Source organism: Melanostigma gelatinosum (assembly GCF_949748355.1).
Source record: "Melanostigma gelatinosum genome assembly, chromosome: 6".
Classification (NCBI taxonomy): Eukaryota; Metazoa; Chordata; class Actinopteri; order Perciformes; family Zoarcidae; genus Melanostigma; species Melanostigma gelatinosum.
In genome coordinates this window covers 4,365,588-4,389,232 of record NC_136639.1, presented here as the reverse complement: position 1 = coordinate 4,389,232, position 23,645 = coordinate 4,365,588, and the positions used below count along the sequence as shown (strand labels likewise).

The following is a 23,645-nucleotide window of genomic DNA, read 5'->3' as shown; positions in this document are numbered from 1 at the left end:
GATAGGCTGATCTACGGAAACAATTACGCAACATCTGCACTCTTTCCCCAGTTGTTTCCAGCGTTTGTGGCGCTGTTATAGTCGAACAGTGCCTCACTGTTGGAACTGTTTTGCTTGGCGTGTTTCAGGTCATTGTACTGGTGTACGTTTTGATGAGAGCAGTGGTTTGGACGTGCTGGACTGCAGCATGTTTCAAGAGGGAGAGAGCAAAGCTATTCATGATGGCTGCTTTTTTATGCTTAATGGCCAAATATGTTCGGCCATTAACATGCAGTCCTCCACTAAAGTAGCTTTTAAAATGTATTTTTCCCAATCATTTATATTTGGAGTACTCAGCAGATTCATTTCTTAATTTACTGATTAATTGTTATGTCTATAAAATGTCAGAAAAATATCCATCAAAGTTTTCCAAAGCCCATCGTTTCTTGTTTTGTCCGACCAACAGTGAAAAACCCAAAGACATAGTTTACTGTCATAGTTTATATGACAAAGAAAAGCATAAAATCCTCACATCTCAGACGCCGGAACCAGACAATGTTTCACATTTTTGCTCGTAAATTACAGATGAATCCGTTTTTGTTCCGATTGTTAACGAGGTCAAGACATCTCTCAGATAACAGACTGAAAAATGGAAAGTGGTGCTTGTTTGAGTGTCACTGTGTCTTCAACACGGAGCAAAAGTTCGCGACATCAAATGAAAAGTTTGCACCCAGAAATTTATATAATGTTCTGAGGATGTATAATGTCAGCTGTTGTTGGAGTAAATAGAAGGATAACAAGGGCTCTTCAGTCAGTTCGATACAAAGGCATCTGTCTACACACACGCACACACACACACACACTCACACTCAGAGGAAAAGGTAGTTTCTTTCAGCTGCAAACAAGCGGTCAGTCTTGATAATAGAGCACTGTTGAGTTTGAGAAACCAGAGATCACTAATCGGACAAGACGGCCATTCATCCGTGTGACCTCCGACCTGTTGAGCCAGTCACAGGTGGCTGTGACACTGGGATACTGTTGCTGCACCTTTGTCCGCCTGGAATAGCATTAATTCCAGTGTGTGTTGCCTCCACTTTAGAAAGTAATCGGTTGTGTGTTTGTGTGTGAGACAATAAAAGCTGAGCTGGAGCAGTAGGACGTGTGGCTGAAGCATCACCGCTTTTTATTGGTGAACCGCGACATGTGATTCAAGACCCACTTTATGTTTTCCCACTGTGGCTTTAACGGTACATGTGAAACCGTTTTTAACCTTCTGACCTATTTAAACACCACAAGTAGAACATGTGGGTGGAAGTGGAGCTGGAGCTTCATGTACTTTTATCGTACTTTTCGTCGTTGGCTTCCATCGAGTTTTTGCACCGTGTACAATATAAATCTGCAGATTCTTGAAACGTGCTTGTGTTTGCAATGAACATCAAGTTTGCATCAATTGTTCTCAGAGTTACGTCGTCGTTGTGAGGTAATCCAAAGTCCTTTAGTATAAATCGGCAGTCATAGCTGAACACGTGAATCCTTAATTATATCGTCATGAAGGGAAGAGCGGCCAGAACAGCTGACTGGACATGTGGTACAAACGGCACCACTGCCATGAGCGTAATGTTTGATTTGCTTGTAGCATCCTCGTCTTCATTCGGAGTTATGATTTAAAGCTGGAGATCTGTTTCTGGTTACAGCTTCTCATCCTTGGCGGCGCATTAAAATCAGGTTTACTCCATTCATCAACAGACAACTGGCGTTTATTATTATTTAGAAGTCATACAAGCAGATTAATCCTCTCCAAATGTGGTTCTGTCATTCTTTGTTCTTGAGGCAGAGGCAAACCTCTTCGCCGTAGAAATCTTTGATGAGCAGGTCTTGCATTCAGCGGTCCGCCTTTTTCCTTCATATGTGAAAATCCGAAAGAGAGAGCTCCTGCCTGGCACAGGCTTCATGATGATGGTCTGATCCAAGTCAACTCGAGTGGTGGAAGTACTTTGTACAAGAGTAAATTGTTGTTTTTGATCATTTGTATCATATAGATATTACATGCAGGTAACAAGCACTTCTAGAGTAACTTTACTTTTCTCCAGAGCTGTGTTGTGTTCCCAGTATCTCCATAACGAAGTCACAGTTTTGTATCTGCGCTGTAAAGCCTGGAAAGTCCGAGTATCTGCCAAAACCAAGAGCGTGAAACTCCCAAAACAACTCCCCAACACTCCCCACGCCGTCCGACGTCCAAATTGAAAGCCTCGTTAAATCTTCTCGATGACTGCAGTGGGTTTAAATGCCTCTCGTTGTCGGGTCACGTGACTGTGTGTTTGGCTGTGGACTGAACCGGGTGGTTCATTTCGAGTGAATGAATGGGTGGACTGTCTGCTTTTGGGGTTTTATGTCGGGGCTTTGTCAAAGAGTGGACATGTGCTGAGCGGTTACAAGTTACATTTACTCTCTGTACAGTTGTGTTAAAATGTTCACATACGAACCCCAAAAACACCAGAAGGACCATGTGGACACACACACACACACACACACACACACATGAAAACAATAACAAACAACACACCATCTTGCCCGTGTGTGTGTGTGTGTGTGTGTGTGTGTGTGTGTGTTTTACAGAGCCTCGCCATTCCCGTTAAAACACACACATTCTTCAACAAACACATGTGGTAGATATTTATAGCTCCAGCGCTGACGTCATGCTTCCTGTCCAGGAGTCCTCAAGATGGGCTGAGGGCACACACACACACACACACACACACACACACACACACACCCCCTCCCTTACGACAACATTTGCACTTCAGTTATTTTCTCTGGGGAATCTTTTAGAAGATCCTCTTCCCGATACAACGAGATGTTTTTCATGTAATGACGTCACTTTCTCATTTTTGCGACGCAACATAAGTATTCGGTTTTAAGAAGAAGATTTTCTCGTTACAACATATCGCTTTGTGTCTTTTTGCACAGAATCAACATATTTTGGTTACAGTCATAAGTGGAAGAAGTACTTTAGCAACTAAAAATACTCCATTGCAAGTAAACGTCCTGTATTCACAATTGTACTTCAGTAAAAGTACAGAAGTAGCTTATTATCAATAAAATGTACTTAAAGTATCAAAAGTAAAAGTACTCATGATGCAGACTGGGAATATTATCATTTTTCCACTAATCTCTACTAATGTATGAGCATTTTAATGTTGTAACTCATGAATGTAAATGTTTTACTTTGTGTACTGGGTAGATTAGTACTGCATCGTATCATATAAGCATATATATGTTACTACAGCAAGTACAGCTGGCAGATAAATGTCGTGCAGTAAAAAGTACAATATTTCCCCCTGAAATGTAGTGAAGTATAAAGTAGCAGGAAATGGTAATACTAAAGTGTGTCAAAATTGCACTTAAGTACAGTGCTAGTAAATATACTAGGTTGCTTTTAACCACTGGGTGCAGTTTAGTTTGCAACTCCTCGAGGGGAACCGGGTTTGGAGCCACTGGCTTGGAACCATTAACTGGATTCAACATTTGGGTTTCGGGCCGCTGGTAAAGAGCAACCACAGGTGACCAGTGAAGATTGTTGGGTCGGCGTGTCGGGGCTGTAAGAGGGAAGCCGCTAAAATAACAGCTTCTTTTCGGCTGAGCCGGACCGCAGGGACCAGAGGTGGCTCCGGATTCTGAACTCGGAAGGAGCAGATAGCGTGAAGCAGTGGACGTCTGGAGCCTCCCTCTGAGTCACTCTGCCCGACACGGGAAACGCATTCAGAGGCTTCGAGGGCTGATGCAAACCTGAAGTAATGACTTCTGGATGGAAAAGGAGGAAGTGAAGGCAGATAAAAGCCCATTTAGTGGAGTCCATGTAAATAGTCTTAAAACGAGGCTTTCCCTCCTCTTGTCTTCTCAACACGTTTTTTAATTCCTTGTCGCTGTTTGTTCAGCATCTTCACTGCAGGTAACACAAAAACCCCAGTGAGTGTTCAATGTAGTGTCCAGTTCAGATGTTTGGTTGAATGAAATGTGTAAAAACTCATTCATTTCAGGACATCAATGAGGAAGAGATCCTTTATTTATTTAGAATATTTCTTATTGTAGTTTTTCTCTGAGTGCAGTCTACATTGGTCCATCAGAGCCATCTCATTTTTACATTTTTTTTACAAATGACTCATTGACGTGGCTGTTTACACCTTCTCTCCTCCTCTCAAGCACTTTTCCAGTCAGATATAAAATGTATTTTTAGAAGGAACCTCGAAGCTGCTTTAACCTTAGTTTAAAAAGCCTTACGACTGGGGAATGATTACCTCATAGGGCACATGACGGGAAATGTCCTAATGGCAGCTGGCGGGCGTTAAGTCATTCTCACTTTAACAGCAATGAGGAATAAACTCTCCAGTTTCCAGGAGAAAGCTGATGTTTGACGTGAGCAGTCGTGTGTGTGTGTGTGTGTGTGTTTATTTTCTGGTGATGAAGATATTTGGTGACTCAGAGTTTGTGCCACAGTGTAACAGCTGTCTGTTCTTCACAGACTCCTATGATGGACAGATAGCAGGAGGAAGAGAAGATGTCGTTCTTTGGCGTGGAATGTGTGAGGAAGAAAGAGAGAGGTAAGACTTCACCACATGGGTTTCACTCGTCGTTAGACAAATAGTATACAAATAAAAAGGACAAACGGTTGATTTTAAAGTGGGTTGTTCATGGATACTATTCTCCAACAAATAAAGAAAAGGAAGAAGCTACTCGCATACGTTGCTGGTGGTGAAACGGCTCCAAATAATCTTGTAAAAGCATATATATGTATAGTTAAATCACTTTGATCTCCCTTTTTGGGATTTAATTGGCAGCTTTTCAAGTTTAAGTCACATCTGACGTCAAGTAAAATTGTGTCATTGCCCTTTGTGTGAAATGGTGAAGAATGTTGATATCTTTGTCGACTAACTGTATTAACACTGACAATGATGTAGTACATAAGAGTACACTGAGCGCTGCATTAGTATGGAGTGATGGATTTGGGACACACTGTAAGTGTCTGCATGCATGAGGCTGTGCTTTGAGCTAAATGCTAATCTAGCATGCTAGCATGCTCACATTGACAATGCTAACATGTTAGCTGCTTGTCACACATTGTCAACGATTGTCACAAATTATTCAATATTCCAATTAATTAATTAATTCCAATTTTTTCTTTCAAAAGATAGAAAATGAAGACCACAGGGGGTTAGGTTCCTATTAGTCATCTGCACATTCACTCGTAAATTAATAACAATCACTTCTTTCTGTCTTTTCAAATCGTGCAGAGCTGGAGAGGAAACTCCACGCCAACGACCGCGAGTACAACCTCCTCTTCAGATACGCAGTAAGTTGTTGTTGACTCTTGAAGAGTGGATGCAGCCGACGTAACTGACAGACAAAACAGTTTGCGAGCACTTATCAGTGCAAATATGGAGAAGAGAAACTCTCCTTTGGGGCGCGTCCTGCTGCTTGAGTGTCTGGACGTTTTCAGGAGACTGGACGTCAGCCAGAGACAAAGAGGAGAGGTGGCTTCTGGGTAAACTCATTCTCCTCGGTTTGTTCTCTGTGTTGCTGCACTCGAGGTCAAAACTCCGTTAGGTTTGAAAGATGCATGACTCATTGATATATGACCCTACAAAACCGATTCATAAGACAATAAAATAAGTAAATGAGGAAAAACTTTATCCCTCATAAAAGAGAGCAGAGGTGACAGATAAACAAATTATAGTTGTAAAACAATAAAACCGGGACAAGTTGGACAGTTATACACACCAAAATAAATACTATACATAGACTCATATATTTCAGTGTATATACTGAAACTGTAAGCACACGTTTGAAGACAGAAAATGGAACTGAACAACCTGGAAAGGAAAATGGAGAACGCTAAAATTAGTGCCTTTTTTCCTCAACTTGTATTTTTTCACTTTCACTTTCAATGGGTTAAAATCATTCTGCATACAACATTTCAGGGATTCATCCAGAGGGAATTTTTGATTTTCCCCGAGAAGTGTTTCTAGAAAATGCACTCCTTAGAAATTCAGTGAACTACTTCAGCGAGACATTCATCTTTTACTCACACGCCAGGTGCCAGAATAATCATATGATCGGCACAAAGTGTGTATAAAGTAGAAACAAAGTACTTGAGCTGCTGACTGATTGTGTATCAGTGAGGCTAGACGAAAGACAAGTAAGCTTTCTCAGCGTAACTCAATAACAGCACCACCAGAGCAACAGCCTCCAGAATGTATTATCAGTTTGTTTAATCACACACAACACATATATATATAACGTTATTTACACCGTTTCACCTTTAATTTAGCTTTTATTTCACACCCAATGCACTAGAACCAACATTTAGCTTGTTGTTTTGTGGGATTGAAACCATCAAGCAGCATTACGTCAGCGTTCATATGAAGGTTGTCTAATAAAGTTCTCAGTGTGAACTATTCCAGCTTAAAAAGACGTTTTGTAATGTTGCCCTTTTTAAATGCCACAAACGAAGGCAAATATTTGTTTCAGCCATGAATGTGATTACCCACCATGCATCTGTCTTATCATCCCGGATGCATCGGGCCAGATTTCAATAACGCAGGTTTTATGGGTTCATATAAACACTGTCCACAGAATGACACAATCGGCACACACTGACGTACATGTCGAGCTCCAGTATGTGTGTGTTTCCACCAGTGGTTGTCTGTTTGTGGCCGGTTTACGCCCCCAGCAGCAACCCGGTTATTGAGTTTCATTTGCTTGTTTTACTGTCAGACATTGTTTTCTGTAAGATATATCTATACAGCTCTTTAATGGGTGATATAGATATTCATGTGTCTTCATGCTGAGCTAAAAGGACTTTCTCTAGAACTGTTTCTCAGGATAGAAAACCTTCTGAAACAACTTACAATGTTAGCTTTGGTCATCTTAACGCTGAAATAAAATAAAATATTTTGAATAAAAATACCTCAATACAAGTATTGATCACAGTGCTTTAGAAAACTGAGCGATCTCGTTTGTCAGTGAGAAGGAAAAGAATGAATCCTGCAACAGTCACCATTTATTCACTAATTGACTTCATTCAGCCGTAACATTTATTCTATGAATTTGACTTTCATGATGATGACAGCATGGACGCGAGGTGTTGTAAATGTTCTTTGAGTATTTTCATTTCCTGTTTTAATGGTCGTTTGCAGTTTCTCACAGACGAAATGTGTTCAGCATGTTAACCACAGACGCACTCGAGAAACCAGAACCTAATTTAAGATTCCTCCAACATAACGTGAGATCCAATAAGTGCCTTTGAGTTTCTCACTGTAACATAAAGCTTGAATTATCTTGTTAAGGGTCCATAAGTATATTCATTCCCCCCAAAATATCCTTTTCTGAACTTTATTCTCCCACTCTTTTAACCTCTTCCAGACGAACGCCATCAAGACCTCCAAGTACAACCCCTTCACCTTCCTACCTCTTAACCTGTTTGAGCAGTTCCAGAGGATCGCTAACGCCTACTTCCTGTTTCTGCTGGCCCTCCAGGTGAGGGAAACAAACGCACACGCATGCAGGAAACATACAGGACTGCCATCCAACTGTCAAGCGTATTTAATGCAAGACGTTTGATGTGTCTCAAATAATGAAATGCAAATGAGTCCTGTTATGTTAGCTTCACGCCCACAATACTACAGTGTAAAAATACTCGGCAAGGAAAGTATTGCATTTAAAAAGTAAAAGCACGAAAGTATTATCATCAAAATATACCTGAAGTATCAAAAGTAAAGGTACTCATTATACGGAATGTGAAACATATTCGTTTACATCTTTTTAATCACAGTGAAATGACACTATTTCTAATATAAAACTGTCGCTGGCCATTCACACGATCACGATCCAACAGGACACAATACGCAGCAGCGGACTGCTCTTCCTCGTAGTGTAGCTGTGTGTTAACCAAACAGGATGTGCAAGAATCATTTGCAGTGAGTTTAAGGAAGTGTGATATCCAGTACAGGAAGTTGCCTCATCGTCTGCAGAACGGTGATGTTGCACCAGAGGACAGCAGTTTAAAATGAATGGCGTGCAACCGTCTCACATGTTTTCTGTGTAAGATAACGTCCATGTTGCTTTTCATGCATCAGAATCTGTCTGGTCTTTATTGCACATTTCATAAAAAAACAGGAAACGACTTCAAACACACTGCTCCTCCTTGTCACATGTTCTCGCAAATTTCATTGAAATCTGGAAGCAAGTGTTTGAGCAACAATCAAAAACAAAACAGGATGCGACCGTACAAATCCTCAGCACAGATTATTAACATCGATAAAAAGTGGCACCTTTTATAGTTTGAACTGCTCGTCACTGTTAACCAGTTATTTTTATGACACTTACCGTTAACCTGTTTACATTTCTGTGCAATGTGTACATTTGTTTTTTTGCACCTTTTTTGCGCATTACTGACAATTTGTATTGCTTATATTTTGGTTTATCTGCAATCTATATATTTGCAACTGCTGCACAAGAGTTTCCTTTGGGCTAAATAACGTTTTATCTTATCTCACCTTATCTTAAAGTCAAGAAAAGCAATGTTATTTCGCAGTATGAACTCGTCGTCTAGAATGACTGAAATGCATATACACGGGTTCCACAATATATTGATCAGCAATGATTTGTCGTCCTCAAATCTAGTTTAAATTGTGCTCATTTTGGTATTGTGTATGTATTCAGTATTTAAAAACGTGAGTATTTATGTCTTTCTTCAAGTTCAAGTTTGACCCAAATTAACATAATGCACAATCTCCCACAAACCTCTCTACCGCTGTCTTTCCTGTCGGAGCAGTTTGAGATGAATTGAATCTCTTTTACTTGTTATTTGTGCGTCATGTTGTTTCCTGTTTTTGTTTGCTGTCTTCATTGATGTCATGTGAATGTTTTCTTTCTTTTTAATTGTTTCCTCTTTTGACTGAAGTCCCCTTACCTTTGGATCCCCTGTTTGCTTTTTTTGTTTCACCTTTCACGAGCTATTGTATTCAAACCTTAAATTAAAGGGAACTAAAGACAGGTGTGTGTGTGTGTGTGTGTGTGTGTGTGTGTGTGTGTGTTCTCCAGGTGATTCCTCAGATCTCCTCTCTGTCCTGGTTCACCACAGTCGTACCTCTGGTCCTCGTGCTGACGGTCACCGCTGCCAAGGATGCCACCGACGATATCGTAAGCGAACGTGTTTTGTTCAGCATTTCACCTTCAACAAATTCAACCACTTTGATTTTTTGAGGTATAAGTACAGTAAACAAAGATCTGCTCCTGAATCTATGCTGGCATCAAATTACACCGACTGAAAGAGAAGAATCATGCAATACATGTACTAGTTGTTTTTTTTTACTTCCTGGTTCACAATTGATTTAAAGCTCCACGAAGCCGATTTCACTGCAGACTTCACGGACATCAACAATCATGTTCTGAAAAATGACAGCGTTGGATCCATCTTCCGTACAATTATTTCATCGGCCAGATTTGTGAACAAATCTTGCGATGATGCAGTTCTTCTTTCGTGACAAAGAAATTGCATCACAAGGGAGGTGAGACTGATGAAGAAATAACAAAAGTCCCCCCCCCCCCTGACATCATGGCTGACCGACACTGCGAATTCATCTGGAAGTCGATTATTTTTTGTTGATGATTGACGAACTGTTTTCTTTTTCTCTCATCGCTTACGGGAACCAAAGCAAAGGTTCCTCGAACACAATGGAAGGAAAATGACTTCTCGTTTCAGCCGTCAAGGGCAGCCAAACAAGAGCGTGTGTGTGTGTGTGTGTGTGCGTGTGTGTGTGTGTGCGTGCGTGCGTGTGTGTGTGTGTGTGTGGCATCCAATAACATAATGCCAAACTACCAAAAGGAAATAAAAGATGTCATAAGTTAAACATTAGCTGACTGCGGAGAACAAGAGTCCTTTTGTTTGGCAGAGGTGGCGACCCTGAACGCCCCCCCTCTCCCCTCTCGCCCCCGGTACCCGTCTGCTCCTTTAATGAAGTCACCGAGTTCAGGCTCGAGGTGATCGGAGCAGGTACACACAAACTCCAGACTGACCATGTATGGCACAACCGATGCTGAAATAACTGTTGGGAAAGCTGCTGTGAGAGGACGGATGTTATAAGCTCCCACCTACTGAACTGGAGGAATTTAGTGGATATAGGTTTTGTATTTCTTAGATTATATTAATGAGCTCGCTTCATTTTGTGTCCGTGGATAAAATGTCTGCATTTAATTGGGATCAATTTGCGTCACGGTTAGACAACAGTAATCGTCTCATTCAGTGGCTCCCAAATTGGTTGTTACCCCTAGAAAAATAAGTTTGAGATGATTAACAAAAGAGGAAAGCATAAAAAAACATTAGTGCGACACAGAGTAGTCGAGATTTCTGCACATATATTAACCATGCTTTTTTTGTTTCCCTTACTAAAGTTAAGCTGAAGCATCAGTAACATCTGAGGATGACAAGTAATGTAAAGTCCATGATGTCCAACAAAGATGTCTTCTAAAAGTAACAGCCTGACTTCAAACACCATGTACGATTCACGAAACATTTTGTCTTCCCTCAAATCTTAGTTTTTTCCTCGTAAATGGCTGAATGATTTCACCTTTTCAGAAATTCTTTTATCAAAAACAAGGACATTGTTTTTGATAAAACTAGTCACGACTGTTGCTGAAACGACCTGTGCAATTTTAATGATTTATCATAGTTAATTGAGTAGTTACCATAAGGATGAAGCAATGAACTTGGCCGTTAGAGTAGCGTTAAAATTGCATCAGAAAATGGTGAAGAAACACAAGTGCTGGTGATCAGAAAAAGGGGAAACCACGTGACTGTCTCTGGAGCTGCCTGGGTGTGTCTCTCACAGAAACATGTCGTGATCAGAAACAGACTGAGCCGAAGGCGCCGCCATCGTGGTGGAGACTCGTAATTGGTTGGAAGGGAAGTAGAGATTTCAGTCAAAATCAAAGGTCTAATACAGCTGAATGTCTCTCATGGGAAGTTCCTGTTTTTTTAATACTGTCACTCCAACATCACACCTCCTCCCACGCATCGGCACGTCAGCATCTCTGTGGAAAATTTGACAACATGTTAATTTCTCGTCAGAACTAATCAGTTATTCGTTGGTAAAGTTGAGTTCCTTGTGTTCCTTTGTGACTCATTGTTTCACTGCGTGTGGTTTTGTGTGTCATTTCCAGAATCGCCACAGGAGCGACAAACAAGTCAACAACAGAAAAGTTCAAGTCCTTATTGACAGAAAGTAAGTTTGTTCGTGTGAATCATGGGAAATAAACCTGAGCCCATGAATCCAAAGCTTCCTGTAGCCAAATCCTTGTTTTTGTGGAGCATCATTGTGATCCTTCTGTACAGGTTGGTGCTCCTCAGGGAACCTTCCTGGGTGCCCTTTAGCTTTATTAAAGTCACATCAGCTCTAAGGGTGGATCTCATGTACCAATCAAACATACCTCACATATTCAGAATGGCAGAGCTCGGGTCAAACAGGATAGAAAACAAGCACTCCCCACCATCCTGCAGCTGCTTCCTGTTGGCGGCACTACATAGAGTTTAGGTTATTTAGCACACGAGGAATACACAGATGGGTCAAAATACAGGAATATGCTCTAAAAATACACAAGAAAGGTCAACGATTTCCAGTGAGTTTGTCCAAAAATATAAAAATTGAAAGTTATACAAAGTGAAAGTGGGATTGAAATATGCATTTTAGACAGAAGTCCCAACACAACCACACCCCATTGAGAGATTATTGAATTGGCACCAATAAAACGTTTTTCTTTATTTATTAACAGTAAAAGCTTTTTAATTCAGTGTTATTTAATATTATTATTTCATGTTTTTAAAGCTTTTTTGTTGCCTAAAACCAAATTTGCATCTATTGAATAGAAAAAAAGATCAGAGTCTGGCCTTATCCAGGCACCATGTGTAATTAGTGTCTATTTGTAAAGTGTAAACCTGTCCTCAGATTGTTAAAATCCCAAAATATCTAGAAACAATACAGACCACATGACCACAGTGTCCTCATATGAATTCATTATTGGCTTCTGTATGAACTTAATACAAGAACAATCCATATGATCCACATATTATGTTTAACATTGATGAGCTTAGACCTCTGTGGGTTTACTGTAACATCCCAACATGAACTGTGTATTTCGATATGTTTGGTGCATTGGATGAAAACATGAGCATGTATGTGGTGTCTGCGTTGGCTCGTGGGGTTTTCTCTGGTTGGCTGCTGGTCTGCACTGTTTAGTGTTTACGGCTCAAAGAGAAGCAGCTGCAGGATGGTCTGAAGTTTTCTTCCTGTTGACTTGATGTCTGCTTTAGTTCAACATGTAAGGAATGCTTGATTTGGTATTTGTTGGACCCGGAGGACAAACATTGTTCCACGTTCATTATTAGAGTGACCAGTCTTTTCTTTTTCAATACAAAAAAGGTGTAAACTATTTAAGTTTCTACCATTAAATGAAGCAAAGACTGTGAATGTGGGTATTATTATCAGAAATGCACCATTCAATCAATTTAACAAGAGTTAAAACTAAAGTGAGGCGAGTGCTCAAACTAACAAATTTCATTATTTGATGAGGCTATTAAGTATTTTTGCAATTATGCTATTAATCAATTATTTTGTAAAAGGTGAAAACGAATGACAAATGGCCATCACAAGCCCCACCGTGACTATTGAGTTACTTATTTGTCCAAATCCAACATTTTATAATACAACTGAAAAACATTCACAGAAATCAAATTTCAACTGAGAAGAAGTGAAACAACTTAATTCTACGACAAAAATCTACTGAAACATAAAAATTAAGTGTATGAGGTTTTGGGGAAAAAAGTTTGAAGAACATGAAAAAGCCCATTATATATTAATTACATTACGATCGCTAACAAACTAGAAAGAGTTGAAAGTAAACAATGTCCTCTGAACTGAGGCTTGAAATGAAAAACCTTGAAAAGCTTCAAATATTTGTCTCCAAGCCAACTTTCAAAGAGTATTACTGGCAGACAGACAGACGGAGCGATAACACGGGAACATGCAGCGAAGGAAAGGGAGCTCATATCAGGATGACCTCGGTGTTCACTGCTTATTCATGGCCAGTTTATTTATTTATATATTTATATAAACGAGCCCGTTTCCTGTTTCCTGTCCTCAGACTGCGCAGCGAGAAATGGATGGACGTGCAGGTGGGAGACATCATCAAGCTGGAAAACAACCAGTTTGTCACCGTGAGTAAATTCCTGTCGATCTTGATTCATTGTTTTATTAAATAATTTTCTTTTCTTATATTGTTTCAATCTTAAAATGTTGCCTCATTACATTTTTGGGGGAATTTGCAATATTCAGTGTTTGGACAACTTCCTCTTTTCATTTGCAAAAGAAAGAAAATCCACAAAGTATCCTTTACTGTATCTATTAAAGATAAGGGAAGGAAGTAATTATAACTTTACTTTATTATTATAGTGCTAGAAATCGCTGCTTTTATCTCAGATCTTTGCATGCAGCGGTAGTCTAAATATGTGGGCCGTTGTTCATATGTAGTATGTGGCTCCAATAGTGTGATAAACAAGAACACTCATGTTTTGTTGATCAGAAAGACAAACAGGTTTGAGTGATGAATCTGTAATTACAGGCCGACCTCCTGTTGCTCTCCAGCAGTGAACCTCTCAACCTGGTTTACATCGAGACGGCAGAACTGGATGGGTCAGTCTATTTCTAGTGTCACGTCACTGAGCTCTTTTTAACAATTAACCCATCGACAGGTAGTCACACCTTCACTGTCTTTCATTTTTGTCCTCTTTTATTTCTTCGTCCTCTTCTGAACCACTTTCTCTTCCTTCTTCTCCTTGTCTCGACTGTATCACCCTCACTCTTCCTCCTCCTCCTCCTCAGAGAGACGAACCTGAAGGTGAGACAGGCCCTGACCGTGACAGGAGACCTGGGAGAGGATATCGAAAAACTAGCAGACTTCAACGGTAAGACTGCTACAACACAACCAACTGCTCGTTTATAGCAGTTTGTTTTTACAATTACAAGCGAGCTCAGTACATAAAAACACACGGTGTCTGATCATCTGTGTGCATTTGTGTCCTGATTTCTCACCATCTCGGTCTCTCCGTTTCGTGTAAGCGACACAGAATGTTCAGAAACCTGGATAACAGCGTCCTGCTTTCTATCAGATTTCGGCAGGTAGCATATGCAGGTTTCTATGGATATAAAGTACATGCACAACGTACAACCAGGACAAGACAAATCACACCAAAGATTTAGAAGACAACTCAATAAAAAAGTACTTCTACTTACTAAGATTGCTGTTTGCAATTTACAAAAAGTTTGACTTGATATGCAGACATGCTTTAATAGGTCATAACTCCCTCTCTCTCTCTCTCTCTCGCTCTCTCTCTCTCTCAAGGCGAGGTACGATGCGAACCCCCCAACAACCGCCTGGACCGCTTCACGGGAACGCTAACGTACGCCGGCCAGAAATACCCGGTGGACAACGAGAAGATCCTGCTGCGAGGCTGCACCCTGAGGAACACCGAGTGGTGCTTTGGACTGGTGCTGTTTGGAGGTGGGGAAGGATTCCTCACGGACCCGTAATTATAGGGAACCCGTGGAACCTTGTTAGGAGAGAGATGAGAAGAACAGAACTTGAAGCTTCTGATTTGACTCTTATTTCACTTCAAGTAGAGGAAGAAATGAGCGAAGATGATGACCTACTGGTTTCTGTTCCTGGTTTGTTTTTTTGCAGGTCCAGAGACGAAGCTGATGCAGAACTGTGGGAAGAGCACGTTCAAGAGGACCAGCATAGACCGCCTGATGAATGTCCTCGTCCTTTGTGTGAGTCCTGAAATGATGTTTTTATTATTTTTTATACAAACTGTTCCTTTTAACTTCCTGTCCCTTTCAGCTCAGGTGTCGTTCTTGATGGACCGCCCTTTGACCTCTGAATTCTGTCCAAAACGTGCAGATTTTTGGCTTCCTGGCCTTCATGTGCGCCATCCTGGCGATAGGAAACTGCTTCTGGGAGCTGAACGAGGGCTCACAGTTCATGGTGTTCCTGCCCAGACAAGATGAAAACAGCGCCGGCTTCTCCGCCTTCCTCACCTTCTGGTCCTACGTCATCATCCTCAACACCGTGGTGCCCATCTCTCTCTACGTCAGGTAGCAAAAGGAAACGCAAGCAACTAAACCAACCGGATTCTATCTGCTTCTTTCTTTAATTCCTGTACCTGCGTCTCACGGCAGTGTGGAGATCATTCGTCTGGGCAACAGCTTCTACATCGACTGGGACAGGAAGATGTACTACGCGCGCAACGACACGCCCGCCGAGGCTCGCACCACCACACTGAACGAGGAGCTCGGACAGATCAAGTACGTCTTCAGTGACAAAACAGGGACGCTCACCCAGAACATCATGACCTTCAACAAGTGCTCCATCAACGGAAAATCCTACGGTAAGATTCGAGAAACACCCCACTGGTAATTGCTAAATTCTGTCATATCAACAAGGAAAAATACCAGAAAATATAAAACGTGAAGAAATATAACGACAATATGAACAGTTGTATGTATCCCAACAACAAAAACAGTGTGTCTCTTCTATATTCATCATGTAACTGGTTCATTTATGTTTCTTTTCTTCCGTTTTCGTTCTCTTCTTTTCAGGGGATGTGTTCGACTACACAGGTCAAAGACTAGAAATCACTGAGGTGAGTGATTGGCAAATTAGGTGATTTGTTGGTGTTACGTACTCCACAGCTTCCCTTTCTGTTCACAACTTTATCATCGCGTCATCAACAATAACTGAAGAGCATTTACCAATTCCTGTCGCAAGGTTACATCATGTCGATGAGGCGCCCTCGTTTTCACTCCTCCGTCTTGTCCTCTCTCTCTCTCTCTCTCTCTCTCTCTCTCTCTCTCTCGCTCTCCCTCTCTCTCGCTCTCCCTCTCGCCCTCTCTCCCTCGCTCTCTCTCTCTCTCTCGCTCTCTCTCTCTCGCTCTCTCTCTCTCTCTCTCTACAGCACACGGAGACGGTGGACTTCTCCTTCAACCAGCTGGCTGACCCCCGCTTCATATTCCACGACCACGCGCTGGTGGAGGCGGTGAAGCTGGAGAACCCGGAGGTCCACGCCTTCTTCAGACTGCTGGCCCTCTGCCACACCGTCATGGCCGAGGAGAAGAGAGAAGGTGAGGAGGGACGTGGATATGCACTTTTTGATGATACGACACAATTATTAACAATAATTCCTAGCTAATTATTTCCCGGACCCCCTTGACAGAGGGCCACACACCCCTCTCTGAGAATCACTGGGTTAAATATAAAATGTGTTGACCAGAAATCACCAGCTCGACCCGCCTACCTGAAATCTCGTCCTCCGTCGACCTCTTTGCTCCTCCAGGGGAGCTCTTCTACCTGGCCCAGTCTCCGGATGAGGGCGCTCTGGTGACGGCAGCCAGAAACTTTGGATTTGTCTTCCGCTCACGAACACCAGACAGCGTTTCCATCGTGGAAATGGGAAAGCAGCGCAGCTACGAACTCCTGGCCATCCTGGATTTCAACAACGTCCGCAAGAGGATGTCCGTCATAGGTATGCTGATAATGGGAACAATATCATAACAATAAAGGTTCCTATATAACTCGTACTGTTCTCAAACAGCTGCATTGTGTGTATTTGTGTGCTCAGTTAGGAGTCCGGAGGGGAAGCTCTCTCTCTACTGTAAAGGTGCAGACACGATCATCTACGAGAGGCTGCATCAGTCCTGCAGCAAGCTGATGGAATCAGTCCTGCAGCAAGCTGATGGACGTCACTACAGAGCACCTCAACGTCAGTAACACTTCTCTGTCTTTCTTCTTCTTCCTCGCGGAGGAGTCGCACTAAAACCTCGTGCTGCCCTGGAAGCATTGGAAGCATCAATAATTTAGTTGGAATGCTTGGGTTTCATAATAATAATGATAATATCTTTTGTACTCGCCTAAATGATTGAGGTAATACGAAGAAAATATCGTTTGATATGATCCAAAAAACAGTTTGGGGACTGCGAGCGGAGTTTTTGAGTTTTTAGCTGAGGTTGATTTCAGTTCTTGAAAAGTAAAACCTTAAAGATCTCTAAAACCAAAGAGATTAAAATGTGGATTATGTATGTGATATTTATTGCCAGTATATATTTCTTGTTGTACATGTGAACCTGCATGTGAAGCGTTCATCTGTATAAGTATGTGCATGCCGATGTGCAGGAGTTTGCAGGGGGAGGGCCTGCGGACTCTGGCGCTGGCCTACAAGGATCTGGATGAGGCGTATTTCAGCCAGTGGAAACAGCGCCACCGTGAGGCGAGCACCGCGCTGGACGACCGGGAGGGCAAACTGGACGAGCTGTACGAGGAGATCGAGAAGGATCTGCTGGTAGGAAAAAAAAAAAAGGATTTTTATACATTTGAATGTCGGTTATGTATCTGAATGTTTGTGTCCAGCTGCTTGGAGCAACAGCCATAGAAGACGAGTTACAAGACGGAGTACCTCAGACGATCGAGCAGCTGTCCAAAGCCGACATCAAAATCTGGGTTTTGACTGGTGACAAGCAAGGTACACAACTCCGAATATTATGAGCAAAACATACAGCTGCTCAGGCCTTCTGCATCTTTGCATCAACTCCTATCTGTCGACGCACATCTGTGCTTAATTTATCTTGTTGTAGCTTTGAAAATGTCAGCTTTACATCAGTGTCATAAGTAACGCAGCAGGTAACCCACGGCATGCAGAATCATTGTCTGCTGACTGATGTTGAGTATTTGTGTTACAGAAACTGCAGAAAACATCGGGTACTCGTGCAACTTACTGCGGGAGGAGATGAACGAGGTCTTCGTCGTCTCGGGAAACTCACCGGAGGATGTGAGGCAGGAACTCAGGTCCGAGCACGTTTACACTGAACATGAGGAAACTCAGCTGATGATGAAATGTTTCCATGCATCCATCCATTTTTCTTTCAACATATTTTCAGAAATGCACTGACCTCCATGAAACCAGAGGAGGATTCTGTGTTGCTGCCAGAGAGGACTCTGGGTAAAGGTGTGAAAGTGATCCCAGACGAGGTGGTAAACGGAGACTACGGCCTGGTCATCAACGGACACAGCCTGGTACGCCGTGAGATGTCTCCTAATTACAGCGCATGCTCTTACTGCCCTCACTGACTTGTGTCGCCGATTACTTAAAGGGATCGTTTGTGTGTTTTGAAGTGGGGCTGTATGAGGTAATTACCCAAAGTCAGCGTCTCACCCACGGTAGATAATGGTCGGCACGTTTTCAGCTCTTGTATAATTCCCGCCTCTCATCACTTCCCTATTCCCCCCCTTGTTCCCTCAGGCGTACGCCCTGGAGTGCAGCATGGAGCTGGAGTTCCTGAGGGCGGCGTGCATGTGTAAGGCCGTGATCTGCTGCCGGGTCACTCCTCTGCAGAAGGCTCAGGTGGTCGAGCTGGTCAAGAAGTACAAGCAGGCGGTCACACTGGCCATAGGAGACGGAGCCAACGACGTCAGCATGATCAAAGGTCAATTTAGAGATTATTCGATTGTTACAGTTATTTGGCAGCTATTTTGATGATCCGTTTATCGACTCAGACATCCCCCCCTAGTGGCCACAAATGGATTAATGCAGTTTTAAATTGCAGGATTAGGATGTATAGGTCATCGCTGAAACCAGAAACAAAGCGACTGAAATTTAGTTCACCAACAGCAAATATTAAGACTTTTTACTCATGTAGTTTTTGGATTGAGAGAAATTCAAACAGCCTTTTCTTCTTCTTCTGTTTGTCCTCCCAGCGGCTCATATAGGAGTTGGCATCTCGGGTCAGGAGGGCATGCAGGCCGTGCTGTCCAGCGACTACTCCTTCGCCCAGTTCCGCTTCCTGCAGCGCCTCCTGCTGGTGCACGGCCGCTGGTCCTACCTGCGCATGTGCAAGTTCCTGCGCTACTTCTTCTACAAGAACTTCACCTTCACCTTCGTCCACTTCTGGTACGCCTTCTTCTGCGGCTTCTCTGCTCAGGTGAGAGAGGGAGGGAGGGAGGATGATGGAGGGAGGGTGAGGGAGGAGGAGAAAGGACTGTGATAAGGGGAATGAGGGTTAGAGGAAGATACGAAGGGGCCGGCCTTATGGTTGGACTGAATGATTCAATTTCCTTATTTAGTCTGACCTGAGAAACATTCATTGACTTTTGCATGTAACAAGAGATAAATAAAACAATGAATTAAGACATGGACTCAGGATTGAAACTGGAAAGACGTAGATGTTGGCATTTCACTGGGACTGAAATTAGGATTTTAAATGCTGAACTGTTTTGTAAGGAAGTATTTTTAGATTGTGTAAGTTGTTAAAATAGTTGTGACTTTGCTTTTCAGACGGTGTATGATGAGTGGTTCATAACACTCTACAACCTGGTGTACACGGCACTACCTGTACTGGGAATGAGTCTGTTTGATCAGGTAAAATACACTTTAAATGATCACCTTTTAGACCAGGAATAGCGCTGACGGAGCAGAAAACATAAACACACAGCCTCTTTGTCTCTCCCTGCTGGTCAGGATGTGAACGACGCCTGGAGTTTCCAGCATCCGAAGCTCTACGTTCCCGGTCAACTCAACTTGTACTTCAGCAAGAAGGCCTTCTTCCAGTGCGCCCTCCACAGCGTCTACAGCTCCTTGGTGCTCTTCTTCATCCCCTACGCAGCCATGCACGACACCGTGAGGGACGACGGGAGGGACGTCGCCGACTACCAGTCCTTCGCCCTCCTCACGCAGACGTGTCTGCTGTTTGCCGTCACCATCCAGGTGCGAGGAAAACCTTCTTTTATTTTTATCTTTTCTTTTTTGTTTCAGACTTAGAATTTAAAAACCAGACTGACTCATATTTGTTTGTTTTCTCTCCGCGTCTGCAGTTGGGCTTTGAGATGTCTTACTGGACGGCGGTGAACACTTTCTTCGTGTTGGGCAGTCTGGCCATGTACTTCGTTGTCACGTTCACCATGTACAGTGACGGCATGTTTCTCACGATTCCGGCAGCTTTCCCTTTCATAGGTGAGTGTCAACCTCATAAACTCAACATAAAGACGTGTTTCCACGTTTCCGCCGGTGTTCACATGCATGTCTGCTCTGAACAAAAGCTTTGTTCATTCTTCTATACGAGGCTTTGTCAGAATAAAGGTGGCTGCATAATTCGAATGAGTTGAATTATGCTTGGGTTTGGTGTGTTTGCACTCGACAAACGTACAATGTGTGTGTTTTTCCAGGAACAGCCCGAAACTCTCTGAACCAGCCCAACATCTGGCTGACCATCCTCCTCACCTCCATCCTGTGTGTCCTTCCTGTTGTTACCTGCCGCTTCCTGTTTGTTCAGCTCTGCCCCACCATCAACGACAAGGTACACTTCTCTACACTCGACGCTCAACTCTGCGTGCTCGCTAAGATAAAGCTGCACTTGTTTGATTTTTCAAGAAGTCGTGCAGAGGCTGGTCTCCTCTGTCACTGTGACTTTTACAATCGCAATAAAAAATCCGTAGATCTGCTCAGTGATGGAAAGAAAAGACGTTTCTTATAACTCCAGAACCTGCCTGAGAATCTTCATGTTTTTAAGTTTTCGTCAGTGTCAAAGTACTGCAGTGACAGTTGTCTAATAATAATAGAAATATGACTACGACTAATACAAATATGGATATAATAGACTGGTAATAATAACAGTAAAGGTAGCAGTAGTAATAATAGGAGAAATATGACGTCACTGTCTGCCCAAACTTCCAGGTGATGTTCAAGGTGCGACAGGCCAAAGCCACCCCTCCCCCTCTGCCTCGCCGCACCCGCATCCGCCGCACCAGCTCCCGGCGTTCAGGCTACGCCTTCTCGCACGCGCAGGGCTACGGGGACCTGGTGACGTCGGGCCGCTTCCTGCGGCGTCCCGCCTTGTCGCGCTCCTCAGGTGTCGTGCACGCGGGTCGCACCACCACCAGCTTCAGCCCCATGGGACGATCGGCCGGTTACAGCCCGACGGGACGCCCCCAGAACGCCAAGGTCCCGGATGTGGAGGTGACGTCGCTGCAGATGTACAGGACCATCAGAGATCCCGCCCTCTGACGGACAGCCGGTTAACTTTAATCTGTTACCGTGAAGAACTTGCTCGGGCTTCACGTCAAAGATGGTTCGTTGATCCGTCTCTCGGCGAGGTTAGAAAAGTTCACGACTTCTGCTCCGAGCGTTTTGTTTTGTAATAGTTTTTATCAAAGGGAACCACAGCAAAATGTGTCGCCCCTCCTGAGGGATCTCTTCCTTCAGATCACGAGTGTTCATGTGAAACATGCCTCATGCAGACGACGTCTTTCTGACACGGTTCAGAGAGGTGATTCACTTTCAGGTCGGAACAACCACAGAAGGGAAACATTTTGGCTGCACGAGGAGGACAAAGCGTCGTCATGTTTACAGGCTGCCCAGACTTCCTTTTCCCTGGGAGTCCACATGCACAGCAGGCCTTTGTACAGAGGACACAACCAGCAAAGCCAATCTGCAAAAGAATATTTAAATGTTGTACTTTTAAGTGTTTTTTTTAAAAGCATTTTATTATCCTGTCTGGCTGTTAGCTGTTAGCACTTTGTCAGCGTCACATGATAGCGGGAGAATGTTTGAAAGATCACGAATGTGCCGTAAACTCGGTGGCCGAGAGGAGAAGAAGTTATGAAAAAATGTATTTGCAGCCCTCCCTCTTAGACGAGTAATCGGTCGTTTTGGTCTCAGCTGACTCAGATTTGTTTAGTCGGTTAGTTGTTTTTAATGCTTTTTGACTTATTTCCAAGTAATTGGTGAGCACATCTCTGGTAAACACAACATTTTAACTGGTGCTTTTGTGTGAGTCTTTGTGGAGAAAATCAGTTTTACAGATTTGTAGATTAAATCAAGAAATCGAATAGTAGTTGTGCCTCAGTGTGAAGCTCTGAATGAAACCAGATCACGTCTAGATCCAGTTTAGAGCATTTGTAGTTCAAATACACCGAAATGTGTCTTAAATTCACCTGGAGTGACCATATTCAGCATCCACACGGATGAAAAGAAGAATGCACATTTCCACGTCATCAACCAGCAAGAGAAACGGTCTGCGCCCACTACACGGACGTGAAAACGTTGTCCGAGCTGTTTGCTGGAGGAAGAATCGACCACATCTACCTGCGTTTGGGAGGTTTATCGTACTGTACACGCACACTGCAAAGTACGCCGTGGTGATAGAATTAGTTTTTAAATGACAATAGTGATATTTGATAGCCGCCCATATTTTCCATGTCTCGTGGTATCCATGAAGATGCTCTTACACGATGCGATTCAGTCACTTGTTGCCCAGACTTGAATGTACTAGCCCACTAGGTAGCCCACTAACCCTGGTGGTGAGCCAAAGATTTTTATATCATGAGTGAGCGTCATGAGAGGCAGGATGTCTGAGAGATAAAAGGCTGAATATTCTTCCTGCCTGAACTAGAGCTGCATTTACCTGGAGGTCAGTGTGGGGAAGCTGGTTTGTACCAGTTGTTATTTTACTGTCAGGTTTTATATAAAAAATATGTCAAAAGTTTGAATAAGCAGAGGGAACATTAACTGCATGTTCGTAAGACCGTGGCTGCAATAATTAAATATGACCCAAGTGTTCATTCTTTCTTTCTTTTAACATCCGGTGTTCTTGTTTGTCTTCAGTGTTGTGAGGAAACGTCTGGTGGCTGTAGTTTCAGGCGTGAACGCTTTCATCGTACTCGGGCCCGTTTCACCAAAAGCAACCTGCGAGCGCTGCTTACACACGGATCACAGGAGGCGGCAGCTTCACACATTTTGTCCAAATCGTAGCCTCTGAGTCCCATTAATCAGAGCTTAGTCTGCACTGTCGATGCAGACGGAGCTCATTCAGAGTGACCACTACCCGGCCCACTCAGGTCTTTCTCCTGTTGTCCTGTGGTACCTTTCAAAGTAAACTGTAGCAATAATGAGAACGTAAGATATTTATAAATATATTACTGTCATTATATATCTATATCCCTGAAGACTGAAACTGTTTCTCAAATATGACAAAAGATATACATTTTTTTTTATCTCCGCTCTTTCTGATAAATATTTTGTATCGTTTTGTACTCAAAGGTTTTTACTGCATTAAAAAAGATCTAAAAGATCAACGATGTCTTGCCTTGTCTTGTTTTTTGTTCTTTTTTTATTGTTTTTTACCCTTTTTCAATTAAGAATAAGATGCAGTTTTCCAATTCTTTATCTCAAGTTTTTCTCTGTTGTAATTCAATGGTGTTTCTAAAACTGAAATCAAAATGTTTAACTGTCGTGGCTTTATTGAGACCCAGGAGCATTATTCATCTTTCAGAAATGCTTTAAACGTTGAATTAATTGACTGCTGTTTGCATTTTCTCTTCAAAGTCAAACCGTTAACTAAAAAACACCAATGTGCTCATCAGAATTGAGTTTGCTCCTAATCTGGTCCGTTTGTTTCCCTGCAGGACTCTGTTGTGCACACATTAAACTTGGTGGAGCAATTTTAAATGTTTGACAACCGAGTATAATAGCTCTGCTTTTAGAAAAGTAATCTGCACCACATGCTTTAGTTCTC

The 23,645-nt window shown here is 42.6% G+C and overlaps 1 protein-coding gene across 1 annotated transcript in view; it reads left to right on the top strand.

Annotated features, from left to right (window-relative positions):
* Window positions 1-23,210, top strand: part of LOC306778989 (phospholipid-transporting ATPase ID-like) — a 29,134-nt gene extending 5,924 nt beyond the window's left edge. The window contains exons 2-28 of the mRNA XM_079270729.1: window positions 4,499-4,577; window positions 5,268-5,326; window positions 7,399-7,512; window positions 9,079-9,177; window positions 11,197-11,258; window positions 13,174-13,246; window positions 13,651-13,721; window positions 13,911-13,993; window positions 14,431-14,589; window positions 14,770-14,858; window positions 14,989-15,182; window positions 15,267-15,475; window positions 15,687-15,730; window positions 16,043-16,208; window positions 16,421-16,609; window positions 16,706-16,850; window positions 17,257-17,422; window positions 17,491-17,602; window positions 17,820-17,925; window positions 18,018-18,153; window positions 18,380-18,563; window positions 18,835-19,058; window positions 19,412-19,495; window positions 19,595-19,840; window positions 19,948-20,086; window positions 20,299-20,429; window positions 20,807-23,210. Coding sequence (XP_079126855.1) covers window positions 4,535-4,577; window positions 5,268-5,326; window positions 7,399-7,512; window positions 9,079-9,177; window positions 11,197-11,258; window positions 13,174-13,246; window positions 13,651-13,721; window positions 13,911-13,993; window positions 14,431-14,589; window positions 14,770-14,858; window positions 14,989-15,182; window positions 15,267-15,475; window positions 15,687-15,730; window positions 16,043-16,208; window positions 16,421-16,609; window positions 16,706-16,850; window positions 17,257-17,422; window positions 17,491-17,602; window positions 17,820-17,925; window positions 18,018-18,153; window positions 18,380-18,563; window positions 18,835-19,058; window positions 19,412-19,495; window positions 19,595-19,840; window positions 19,948-20,086; window positions 20,299-20,429; window positions 20,807-21,136 — 3,657 coding nt within the window. The 5' untranslated portion in view covers window positions 4,499-4,534 and the 3' untranslated portion in view covers window positions 21,137-23,210. The remainder of the gene's footprint in view (window positions 1-4,498; window positions 4,578-5,267; window positions 5,327-7,398; window positions 7,513-9,078; window positions 9,178-11,196; window positions 11,259-13,173; window positions 13,247-13,650; window positions 13,722-13,910; window positions 13,994-14,430; window positions 14,590-14,769; window positions 14,859-14,988; window positions 15,183-15,266; window positions 15,476-15,686; window positions 15,731-16,042; window positions 16,209-16,420; window positions 16,610-16,705; window positions 16,851-17,256; window positions 17,423-17,490; window positions 17,603-17,819; window positions 17,926-18,017; window positions 18,154-18,379; window positions 18,564-18,834; window positions 19,059-19,411; window positions 19,496-19,594; window positions 19,841-19,947; window positions 20,087-20,298; window positions 20,430-20,806) is intronic.
* Window positions 23,211-23,645: the final 435 nt, after the last annotated feature.